Below are 13,187 nucleotides of genomic sequence, written 5' to 3' on the forward strand. Positions count from 1 at the left end.
TGGAAAAAATCATAACTACATGCAGGAAAATTACTACGTTTAAAATGGTCATCTTCTTACCCCTATAACTTTTTATTTTTCCAGGAACGTGGCGGTATGAGGGCTCATTTTTTGCGCCGTGATCTGAAGTTTTTATCGGTATCATTTTTGTTTTGTTGATCGCAGAGTCTAAAGGGTTAATACCGGACATCAGCCCGAACGGCAATGTCCAATATAAACCGGGACCCCGCAGATACGAAGCTTAGCGCGCTTCACAGATCGGGAGCCGGCCACGGAAATATACGCGGTCGTTATATGTCCGTGGTCCTTAAAGGGGTACTCCGGCGCTTAGACAGGTTATCCCCTATCAAAAGGATAGGGGATAAGATGCCTGATCGCGGTGGTCCCGCCGCTGGGGACCCCCGTGATCTTGCACGCAGCACCCCAGTTAAAATCAGTCCCCGGAGCATGTTCGCTCCGGGTCTGATTACCGGCGACCACGGGGCCGGCGGCATGTGATGTCACGCTCCGCCCCTCAATGTAAGCCTATGGGAGGAGCGTGAAAGCTGCAACAACTCCTCCCATAGGCTTGCATTGAGGGGCGGAGCGTGATGTCACACAGGGACGGAGGCGTGACGTCACACGCCGCCGGCCCCGCGGTCACCGGTAATCCGACCGGGAGCGAACATGCTCCGGGGACTGATTTTAACTGGGGTGCTGCGTGCAAGATCATGAGGGACCCCAGCGGTGGGACCCCCGCAATCAGGCATCTTATCCCCTATCCTTTGGATAGTAGATAAGATGTCTAAGCGCCGGAGTATCTCTTTAAGGGGTTAAAAAGGGTTTTTCCATAAAGCAGCAAGTTGATCACAAAATTGGTAAAATCAGAGGTGTACCAAATAAATATATGTTAAGGAGTACAAATGTGCAGGTTTTTTGTTAAAGGGGTACTCCGGTGGAAAAACTTTTTTTTTTTAAACCAACTGGTGCCAGAAAGTTAAACATATTTGTAAATGACTTCTATTAAAAAAATCTTAATCCTTCCAGTACATATTAGCTGCTGAATACTACAGAGGAAATTCTTTTATTTTTGGAACACAGTGCTCTCTGCTGCCATCAGAAGCACAGTGCTCTCTGCTGACATCTCGGTCCATTTTAGGAACTGTCCTGAGCAGAATATGTTTGCTATGGGGATTTTCTCCTACTCTGGACAGTTCTTAAAATGGACAGAGATGCCAACAGAGAGCACCGTGCTCATGATGTCAGCAGAGAGCTCTGTGTTACAAAAAGAAAAGCATTTCCTCTGTAGTATTCAGCAGCTAATAAGTACTGGAAGGATTAAGATTTTTTAATAGAAATACAGTAATTTACAAATCTGTTTAACTTTCTGGCACCAGTTGATAAAAAAAAAAAAAGTTTTCCACCGGAGTACCCCTTTAAGTAAAATGACATTCATCATTGTACTGCTTTTCTCCCCCATGGATATAATCACTTCCTAGTAACCCATGACCCTGCTGTTGCCATGCCACAGAACACATACTTTCCCACAATCCCCCTTGCTTGCAATCGAGACTAATAAGCAACATTCAGTTGAACAGAGTATGCTCAAGCATCCCAATTGGTGCCCTAAGATGGTCAAAACCAACAGGAACAACGCAAAACTAAATAGGCACATGGGGGATGAGCAAGTTGCTCACCTTGTGTAACTTCAGGGGAATGCATATTAAAACATGGCCACACTTTAGCCAATGGGTCACGTCTCATCTCTAGGCTCCTTTACTCAGGGATGTGGAAATTCTATCGCCCAACACCTGGGACATGTAGTTCCGGGCAGGTGAATATAAAAAAAAAAAAAAAAAAAAAAAATAGATTTAGCTTTGTATCGGGCAAACAGGGCCGTGCCGCACCGACCCGACCCCCCCCCCCCACCACCACCACCTTTCAAGATCGCCGCATGCTGGGCTATTAGCGGCGGCCCCCAGCTACTGAAATCAGCCGGGGGCCGCTGAGTATGGAGCGGGCTCATGTCAGGAGCCCAATCCATACACCGGCGCTCAGGGTGTAAGGATTAGGCTCCTGACTCTGGCCCGTTCCATACTCGGCAGCCCCCGGCTGATTTCAGCAGCTGGGGGACGCCGCTAATAGCCCAGCATGTAGCAATCGTCGCGGATGGCTATTAACCCTCTAGATCACCGCTGTCAAAGTTGACAGTGTTGTCTAAAGTGGGGGTGGGGTGGCGATCCCCTGTGGAGGAAGCCGGAAGGCTTACCTCTGCATTCATGGCTGCCCCCACAGATGAACAAAGATCAACCAAATGAACAAAGATCAATGGAGTTCAATAGAACTGCATTGATCTGTATGAGAAATCTAAATGTTTCCTCCTAAAAAAGTGTATTTAAAAAAGAAAGTTTACTAAAAGTTTAAAAACACCCATTAACCCCTTCCATATTAAAAGTTCATATCACCCCCTTTTCCATATAAAAATATGTAAACATAATAAAAAAACATATTTGGTATTGGCACGTGAGTAATTGTCCGAACTATAAAAAAAATAACATTTATCTTGGCTCCAAGAATCCTCCCATCTACACAGGATGGAAGAATTGCTAGCCGACTCCAAAAATCAGATAGACAAATACAACACCGTCTGGCACCCTTGGACACATTTTACATCCTCTAGGGACTATACGTCCATGCATCTTTGACTCGGAGACATATGTCCCCCAAGCCCTACAGCACGCCCGGTTTCCGGTGCTCCCTCTACCTAAACAGCCCATTTTTCACAAATAGCCACCATGCCTCATTGCTTTGCCATGTTGTTCTGAAGCCCTCCTGACCCGCTGGGCAAGTCTAACAACCTCTTTCTTACGAACCTAGTAGTCTTCCTCGTTCCCATTCCCTTCTGTCCCTTTGGAACCCTTTCCTGTCTCTTCATCCTCCTTCTTTCTGTCCTCATCTCCTCTTCTTCCCATATGTTGCTTACACCAACCACATTGTTGTTGATTGTACCTACCCTGATCACATAGAAGCTTGGACCATGTACCTTGAGTTGACTAGTTGATGTTTGAATTGTCATGTCTTTAACTATTCACTTTAATGTATTCAACATCCTGTCTTGTTACTGAATACCTGACTTTATATAGTGATGGTACGCACCATATGTGTGTACCCTATCGACAACCGCGTTTCCTACGATGCCTGTTTATTGATGGTGTTTTTGTAATTTACTTGAACTTTGTACTTTTAATAAAACGTTAATGTATAAAAAAAAAAAAAAAAATACCAAATGACAGAATTGCATTATTTTTAATGTTTATAACATCATATGCCAGAAAAAAATTAAGTAAAATTGTGTTCAAAAAGTATGATCAATACCAAAATGGTACAGATACGAACAGCATATTACGGCCCAAAAAAATGAGCCATCATACAGCCGAGTATACGGAAAAATAAAAATGTTATAGGGATCAGGAATTTTTTTTTTAAATAAAAAAGTTTAAAAAAATAAAAAATAATTCTTAAAACATGACGGAAACTAAACAAATTTGGTATTGGTGTAATCAGGCCGACCTGAAGTATTAAATTAAGTTTGACCACATGGTGAATGGCGGAAAAAAAAATTGGCATTTTTTTCAATTTCACCTCACAAAATTTTTTTTCCCCATTTCAGAGCATAAGTTATGGAAAAATGAAAGGTGTCATTACAAAGTATACTTGGCCCCGCAAAAAACAAGCCTCATATGGTTCTGTAGATGGGAAAATAAGAGTTATGGCTATTATAGGACGAGGAGGAAAAAACGAAAGTGCAGAAACTAATAAAGACCTTATTTACAGACTATTTTGGTTGAACTTATTTTATCCATCAGGACAAGTTGATTTTCTTGAGGGACAAGTAGATTGTGTTCCGCTTTAGTCCCTTGGACAAGTAGTTTTTTTCCCCAACACCCCGGCTTACTACTGAAGACAAAGCCAGGAAAGGATCATAAATAATGGACATGTAAAAAACAACTAACACTTCCCCCCTTTTTAAATCAATTCCTGGCTTTGTATTCAATAGCAATGAAAACCTGAACATGTGAACACACACCCAGACTTGAAAAACACGAATGATGCTTTAATTCAGACTCCACTTATGGATTTTTTGGCTCACAGAAAAAAAAATTGACAAAACAAACAAACATATGGGATTCCAACCTAACATGCTTGTTTACGATTAACACTTCTGTTTATTGAATTCATATTTATCAATTTAAATTTGTTTATTTGCTTCAAAGGGCGACATTAACCAGCAATAGTTTGTGCAGTTCTCCCCGGTACAACGTAGGAGTTGTGTCACAGGCTCTGTAAACTATCATCGATCTATGAGTTTGGCGCCCATTTACAGGGTGTCTCGAATCATTAAATGGCCCTAAGAACAGAGTATTTTATTTATTTTGGATAATAACCGTGAAGTTGAAATTGTATACCTATTTCTAAGACCAACTGATAACCCAAACAATAAAATAAGAAGAGCCAGGGTCAGATTAAAGGAATTGTACAGTAAAAATGTATAACATGTTAATGTGATATCGTGTGCCCCCCCCCCCCCCCCTGTGAACATCTGCCATAAAAGTAAAGGCATCTGATTATGTAAAAGATAAATCCCACATCCCCTCCCCCAGGAATAATAGACATGGCTGCCTCCAGTATTTGGTAATGTATTCAGAGACAAGTTTAAGATTCACAATTGGTCAGAATTTTGAAATAAAGATGTCAAACATGACCAAAGTCATGAAAGAATCAAACAAACTTTGCACTTTTTGCAAAAAAAAAAAGTAATAAATAAGAGTCATTGATGAAACATGAAACTACCCTTGAAGTTCCAAATTAACATATAAACTATGGAACGTCAAAAAAGACTTACAAAGTTGGCTGACCTTACTAAAATAGCTAGGAGTACCTGGCATCCAAAAAGGAAGAGGCCCGATTTTTCCAGTACTATTGAACAGACTTGTGAAATGTGAAAACTGCCGTATGGATCCTCTCATCACCAAAGCACTAAAATCTCCTGATCCGCCCTCTCCAAAACCACTGGAGGTCATTGATACTTGCCAATCCCCAGCAATATGCATTAAGGAAGAGACAAACCAAAGTAGGAGAACCAAAAATATCTTCTAAAAAGGAGTAACAGAAGATGAACAGGAAGGAAGGGAATAGGAGGTCGGTCAATTTCTTTCTTGCACAAACACAGTCTCTTGAGGACACAAGCCAGCGTCTTGTAATGTGACATCATAGTCCAAGTGTGATAACTTCCGTCGTGGAAAGTTTGTTAGGAGCTCGAACCTCTCATTTGGATATCCTTTCTGCTGCACATGTTTAACCAGAGCCTGAAAGACAAGATGGGAAAAATAGTTGAAAAATAGCAGGATTACCGTATTTTTCGCCATATAAGATTCTCCGGCATATAAGACGCACCCAATTTTAAAAGGATGAAAATCTAGAAAAAAAAAAAAAAAAAAGATTCTGAACCTTCAAACTGCGGACCTCCAGATGTTGCAAAACTACAACTCCTGGCATGCTCCGGGCATGCCAGGAGTTGTAGTTTTGCAATATCTGGAGGTCCGCTGGTTGAAGACCACTGGTATAGGAGGTAGTACTCACGTGTCCCCGCCGCTCCAGGCCCGGTCACCGCGTCCCCGTGTCGCCGCGTCCCCGTCGCTCCGGAACGTCTCTGCTGCCGGGTATCCTCGCTCTCCGTCGCCGCCATCACGTCGCTACGCACGCCACTCCTTTTGTATGACAGGACGGCGTGCGCGACGACGTGATGACGACGAAGGAGAGCGCCGGCCATGCAGGGGATCCCAGCAAGGAGCAGACACCAAGGAGGCAGGTAAGGTCCCTCCCAGTGTCCTGTAAGCTGTGCGGGACGCCGCAATTTCACCACGGCGGTCCCGAACAGCCTGACTGAGCAGCCGAGTTAGTGTCACTTTCCCTTCAGACGCGGTGGTCAGCTATGATCTCCGCGTCTGAAAGGTTAATACAGGGCATCACCGCGATCGGTGATGTCCTGTATTAGCCGCGGGTCCCGGCCGCTGATGGCCACAGGGACCGCAGCAATAGGACAGGGTTTTAAGGTGGATTTGCCGTATAAGACGCACCAACTTCCCCCCCCCCCCCCTTTCTTTTGGGGAAGAAAAAGTGCATCTTATACGGCGAAAAATATGGTACATAATCTATAAAACAATATTCCTAAAGCTATGCTCACATCAGCGTTGTTAAAATCCGTTATGATCTGTCCGTTAAATGGACACAACTGAGGTCACTCATAATGGATATGAAACTGATGTTAATGGAAGTAAAATGGTAAAAGATTTTGTAAAACTTGCATATAAATTAATGTTGTTATTTTATAACCATTTCAATGTTTTCTTCTTCTGAGCATGCTAGTAGCAATAAAGGGTGAAACAACAAATTAAAATAAGTTATTTGGGTCACCACAGACTTCAATCAGACTACATCAGTTATGACAGGGGAAAAAAAAGTTTCTGCATGCCCATCTAGTCTCTGCTCATAAACGAAGCAAAATTAATGCAATGGACAATAACAGAGAACAATGGGGAAAAAAAGCCCATTAACATGAATAGGATCTGTAACCTTTCTTCCCCATCTCCGTTACATAGTTAGTACGGTTGAAAAAAGACATACGTCCATCGAGTCCAACCAGGGAATTGAAGGGAAGGGTGTAAGGGGATAAGGGAAAGGGATGTAGTTTTATAATTCTGCATAAGCATTAATGTTATTTTGTTCCAGGAATGTATCTAACCCTGTTTTAAAGCTGTTAATTGTTCCTGCTGTGACCAGTTCCTGAGGTAGACCGTTCCATAAATTCACAGTCCTCACGGTAAAGAAGGCGTGTCGCCCCTTTAGACTAAACCTTTTCTTCTCCAGACGGAGGGAGTGCCCCCTCGTCCTTTGGGGGGGTTTAACCTGGAACAGTTTTTCTCCATATTTTTTGTATGGGCCATTTATATACTTATATACGTTTATCATATCCCCCCTTAGACGTCTCTTCTCAAGACTAAACAATTGTAACTCCTTTAATCGCTCCTCATAGCTAAGATGTTCCATGCCCCATATTAGTTTAGTCGCTCGTCTCTGCACCCTTTCCAGCTCCGCAGTGTCCCTCCTATGAACAGGCGACCAAAACTGAACAGCATATTCCAGGTGAGGCCGTACCAATGATTTATAAAGGGGGAGTATTATGTATTATGGGAAACAAGGGGTGATTCTTACTTTTATTGGGGAAATGGGTTAAATGACCTTTATTCACTTTTTTTTTACACTTTTTTTTTGCAGTGTTATAGCCCCCTCTGGTGGCTATTTCACTGCACATACCGATCTCATACACAGTTTATTGCAGTGCATTGACACAGCAAAGATTAGTGTAATCGGCGGTTGATTCCTCAAGCCTGGATATCAGGCTCTGAGCAATCAATCGGCGATCGGACGCGACGGAGGCAAGTGAGGGGACCTCGGCTCGCGTTCTAGCTGATCGCGACATCATCAGATGGTCTCGATCAGACCGACTGAGCTGCCAGGAAGATTTTACTTTCATTTTAGACGCAGCAATCAACTTTGAACACCGCGCACGATCGGTGCCGCCCGCTATTAGCCCAGGGTCATTAGCCGCCGGGACCGACCCGGTATGACGCGGGGTCACGGCATGACCCCGCGTTTTATACCGGGTGAAGGGCGTACAGGTACGCCCTGCGTGCTTAAAAGGTTAAAGGGGTACTCCGCCACTAGTCATCTCATCCCCTATCCAAAAGGGACCCCCGCGATCTTGGCTGCGGCACCCCAGACATCCAGTGCAGTAATGAATTATCCTCTAAAGGTAGAGAGGCGCTGCTTAATACATACAAATAATCCAGAATACAGATATGTATTGAGCAGCCTCTCTTTACCTTTAGAGGATAATCCATTGTGAGGCACTTTATCTTATGTGCAAACTGGGTACATTTATTGTAGTGCACCCTATAAGTGACTATTAATTGTCCAGTGCAGCCTTTGTAGTATTTTAGGTGCACTTTACCACTGCATATTACTTATTCTATGCACTTTATTACTGTTTACCATCAGTCCATGTTTACAGCTCTTGTATGCCCCCCTATTTTGGGACTAAAGACGGCTGCTACACTTTGGAACTTGCCAAATGAATTTTGCAGTAATTAAAATGTTTTGATTATGAATTAGATTTGGTATTGATTATTAATTATGAACTACATCCTTACTGCTTGGTCTGCTCCCCCACCATCTTTTTGGAAGCTTATAAAATAGGTTCCTCTGAATGAAGGCGCTGGTCCCCAAGTATGTTAAGAAATTTTTATTAGCAACGCGTTTCGATCCCCGACTGGGATCTTCATCATCAAGCTTACAGTTTGTGCCGGCAAGCTTACATTTATAGAACAAAAATGATGACCACTTCCGGATTACCTGGGAGGTGGCCGTGTGCAAAAAAAAAAAAAAAAAAAAAAAAAATGAAAGATGTACTGTGCATAAAGTATACAATTACAAATGCAATAGAAATATGATAAATAACCAGGCACGGTAAAAACTAGTTTCTGTGTTGTATGGCAAAGAATGTTGTATAGCGGAGGGTATTCGCATAGGAGCTGTTAACTAGTGAATGGCCTGTGTAGAAGACATGTGCAGAAGGGAATATTTCTAAACGGGATCGTCGGATGAAGATCGAGGATGCTCACATACACACTCCGAGAGATCTTCTGTGTGGTAAGTAGAATAATTAAAAGAAGCAGCTGTTGGTGAGAGAAATATGGTATATAACCTGGACGGGTAGCTTAATTGAAAAACAGAAGCACCAAAATGTTGATATAGGACGCTCATGTATGATGGCCGTAGAAAAGGAGCTAATTAAAGCATAGAGGATAAAGACCTTTACTGCAAAGGGACAATAATGAATGATGTGCATAATGAAATGAATGAGTAGTAAAATGTAAATGTAGTGATTGGGTAACAGCAAACTATGAACATAAGGAGTTACATAGAACAGTACGCTCAGAGGAAAATGGTGTAATATGAATGTCATTTTAGGGTAACGGTGGAATATAAAACTAGCGGATTACTTTAGACCGTTCATTAAAGGACAACTGCAGCGGTATAACACTTATCCCCTATCCACAGGATAGGGGATAAGTGTTTGATCACGGGGGGTCCGACCGCTGGGACCCCCCCACGATCTCCCTAACGGGGCACCGCCATAAGCGCTCAAGGTGAGTGCTAAGGCGCGTAGCGTCGATCTAGAGGTCAACGGTGACGCCCCGTCTCCTCCCCGTCCCCATACAGTTCTATGGGGGATGCGGGGAGGCACGAATGCTGCCTCCCGGCCTCTCCCATAGAGATGTATGGAGAAGGCGTGCCGGCCGCAATGTCATGCTGCAGCCGGCACACCCCCCTGCACGGGACCGCCGCGGCCCCGTACAGGAGATTGCCGGGGGCCCCAGCGTTCTGATCCCACGCGATCAAACACTTATCCCCTATATTGAGGATAGGGGATAAGTGTTTGTAACGCTGCAGATGTCCTTTAAGTCCATCCGGAACCAGGGTTCCCATTCGGTAGATCCAATACACTTCTTTTCGTTTAAGCTGTTCAAACCTATTTGAAAGGTCTTGTGGAATTATTTCTAAAGGTGTCATTTTCATAGGATGTTCAATACCCGGATGGAATAGTGCACAATGTCTAGAGACTCCATGTAATTGGAATTTATTGCGAATGTTTATTAAGTCTGCTGTGTAAAGGCTGTATTGTTCTTCCCACATATTGGAGGAAGCAAATGCATTGTAATACGTATATTACATAGTCAGACTGGCAGGTTAATCAGGTTTTTATTTTGAAAGTTGCCCCTCCTTTTTTTAAGTGATACTCGTCTGGTTATGTGTAATTTCGTGACAGCACATGCAATTTTTTCTATGGCACTTGTAACTCCCTGGTTTGGTTAAAGAATCTTCTTTCTTAGTATTTTGGTAATGATGTTGGCGCAATTGGCTCGGGGCTAGAAGGCTTTTCAAATTAGGAGCCCTTCGAAAAGTCAGTTGTGGCATTGTAGGTAAGGATTTCTTGAGATAAATGTCCTGTTGGAGTATGTGCCAATGGGATTTTAAAATGTCTTTAATAGCTGTAGTGCCGTTATTAACCCCTTAACGACGCAGGACGTATATTTACGTCCTGCGCCGGCTCCCGCGATATGAAGCAGGATCACACCGCGATCCTGCATCATATCGCGTCGGTCCCGGCGCTCATCAACCGATTGCGGCGATGTGCGGTATTAACCCTTTAGAAGCAGCGGTCAAAGCTGACCGCCGCTTCTAAAGTGAAACTGAAAGTGACCCGGCTGCTCAGTCGGGCTGTTCGGGACCGCCGCGGTGAAATCGCGGCGTCCCGAACAGCTGACCGGACACCGGGAGGGCCCTTACCTGCCTCCTCGGTGTCCGATCGACGAATGACTGCTCCGTGCCGGAGATCCAGGCAGGAGCAGTCAAGCGCCGATAATGCTGATCACAGGCGTGTTAATACACGCCAGTGATCAGCATTAGAGATCAGTGTGTGCAGTGTTATAGGTCCCTATGGGACCTATAACACTGCAAAAAAAATGTAAAAAAAAAAAAGTGTTAATAAAGGTCATTTAACCCCTTCCCTAATAAAAGTTTGAATCACCCCCCTTTTCCCATAAAAAAAAATAAAACAGTGTAAAAAAATAAATAAAAAGATAAACCTATGTGGTATCGCCGCGTGCGTAAATGTCCGAACTATAAAAATATATCATTAATTAAACCGCACGGTCAATGGCGTACGCGCAAAAAAATTCCAAAGTCCAAAAAAGCGTATTTTGGTCACTTTTTATACCATTAAAAAAATGAATAAAAAGTGATCAAAAAGTCTGATCAAAACAAAAATCATACCGATAAAAACTTCAGATCACGGCGCAAAAAATGAGTCCTCATACCGCCCTGTACGTGGAAAAATAAAAAAGTAATAGGGGTCAGAAGATGACATTTTTAAACATATAAATTTTCCTGCATGTAGTTATGATTTTTTCCAGAAGTGCGACAAAATCAAACCTATATAAGTAGGGTATCATTTTAACTGTATGGATCTACAGAATAATGATAAGGTGTCATTTTTACCGAAATATGCACTGCGTAGAAACGGAAGCCCCCAAAAGTTACAAAATGGCGTTTTTTTTTTCGATTTTGTCGCACAATGATTTTTTTTTCCGTTTCGCCGTGCATTTTTGGGTAAAATGACTAATGTCACTGCAAAGTAGAATTGCCGACGCAAAAAATAAGCCATAATATGGATTTTTAGGTGGAAAATTGAAAGGGTTATGATTTTTTAAAGGTAAGGAGGAAAAAACGAAAGTGCAAAAACGGAAAAACCCTGAGTCCTTAAGGGGTTAAAAGTAGTGATAAAATTGCCACTAAATTTGTTCCATCAAATGGAAAACAAGCTAACAAATTTAGTGGCAATTTTATCACTACTTTTAATAACGGCACTACAGCTATTAAAGACATTTTAAAATCCCATTGGCACATACTCCAACAGGACATTTATCTCAAGAAATCCTTACCTACAATGCCACAACTGACTTTTCGAAGGGCTCCTAATTTGAAAAACCTTCTAGCCCCGAGCCAATTGCGCCAATATCATTACCAAAATACTAAGAAAGAAGATTCTTTAACCAAACCAGGGAGTTACAAGTGCCATAGAAAAAATTGCATGTGCTGTCACGAAATTACACATAACCAGACGAGTATCACTTAAAAAAAAAAACAGGTGAAACTTTCAAAATAAAAACCTGATTAACCTGCTAGTCTGACTATGTAATATACGTATTACAATGCATTTGCTTCCTCCAATATGTGGGAAGAACAATACAGCCTTTACACAGCAGACTTAATAAACATTCGCAATAAATTCCAATTACATGGAGTCTCTAGACATTGTGCACTATTCCATCCAGGTATTGAACACCCTATGAAAATGACACCTTTAGAAATAATTCCACAAGACCTTTCAAATAGGTTTGAACAGCTTAAACGAAAAGAAGTGTATTGGATCTACCGAATGGGAACCCTGGTTCCGGATGGGCTTAATGAACGGTCTAAAGTAATCCTCTAGTTTTATATTCCACCGTTACCCTAAAATGACATTCATATTACACCATTTTCCTCTGAGCGTACTGTTCTATGTAACTCCTTATGTTCATAGTTTGCTGTTACCCAATCACTACATTTACATTTTACTACTCATTCATTTCATTATGCACATCATTCATTATTGTCCCTTTGCAGTAAATGTCTTTATCCTCTATGCTTTAATTAGCTCCTTTTCTACGGCCATCATACATGAGCGTCCTATATCAACATTTTGGTGCTTCTGTTTTTCAATTAAGCTACCCGTCCAGGTTATATACCATATTTCTCTCACCAACAGCTGCTTCTTTTAATTATTCTACTTACCACACAGAAGATCTCTCGGAGTGTGTATGTGAGCATCCTCGATCTTCATCCGACGATCCCGTTTAGAAATATTCCCTTCTGCGCATGTCTTCTACACAGGCCATTCACTAGTTAACAGCTCCTATGCGAATACCCTCCGCTATACAACATTCTTTGCCATACAACACTGCCATCTACTGGTGCTTTTCTGGTACTGACATCACCAGTTTTATCCTTGTGCCGAAATAAATGAATGAATTATATTTTCACTCTACATTAAGTTAAGTTTAACTTTTTACTGTGCCTGGTTATTTATCATATTTCTATTGCATTTTTTATTGTATACTTTATGCACAGTACATCTTGCATTTTTTTCAGTTTTTTTGCACACGGCCACCTTCCAGGTAATCCGGAAGTGGTCATCATTTTTGTTCTATAAATGTAAGGTTGCCGGCACAAACTGTATGCAGGGGTTCAAAACGCGTTGCTAATAAAAATTTTCTAACATACTTGGGGACCAGCGCCTTCATTCAGATGAACCTATTTTATAAACTTCCATATTGTACTTCCACCGGATAGACTGACGTCACCCCAGGAAGTTCCTCGTGGCAGCTGTCCAGCCGTTTCCTTCTCTCCACACACACCACTGTAGGTGTTGTGCCCTTAGTGCAACTCTCAAGGGTAAGAACCCATCTTTACTTTTTTTTTGGATG

General features: G+C 42.2%; 1 protein-coding gene across 3 annotated transcripts in view; it reads right to left on the reverse strand.

The window, feature by feature from the left end:
• Positions 1-2,093: 2,093 nt before the first annotated feature.
• The window catches only part of UBXN7 (UBX domain protein 7), a 55,948-nt gene continuing 44,854 nt past the window's right edge, over positions 2,094-13,187 (reverse strand). For 2 of the 3 annotated variants that reach the window (XM_056564449.1, XM_056564448.1), the window contains one exon: positions 2,094-5,345. In XM_056564449.1, the coding sequence (XP_056420424.1) occupies positions 5,184-5,345 (162 nt within the window). In that variant the 3' untranslated portion in view covers positions 2,094-5,183. The remainder of the gene's footprint in view (positions 5,346-13,187) is intronic. The other variant, XM_056564447.1, reaches the window with a different exon arrangement.

Source organism: Hyla sarda, chromosome 3, assembly GCF_029499605.1.
Source record: "Hyla sarda isolate aHylSar1 chromosome 3, aHylSar1.hap1, whole genome shotgun sequence".
Lineage (NCBI taxonomy): Eukaryota > Metazoa > Chordata > Amphibia > Anura > Hylidae > Hyla > Hyla sarda.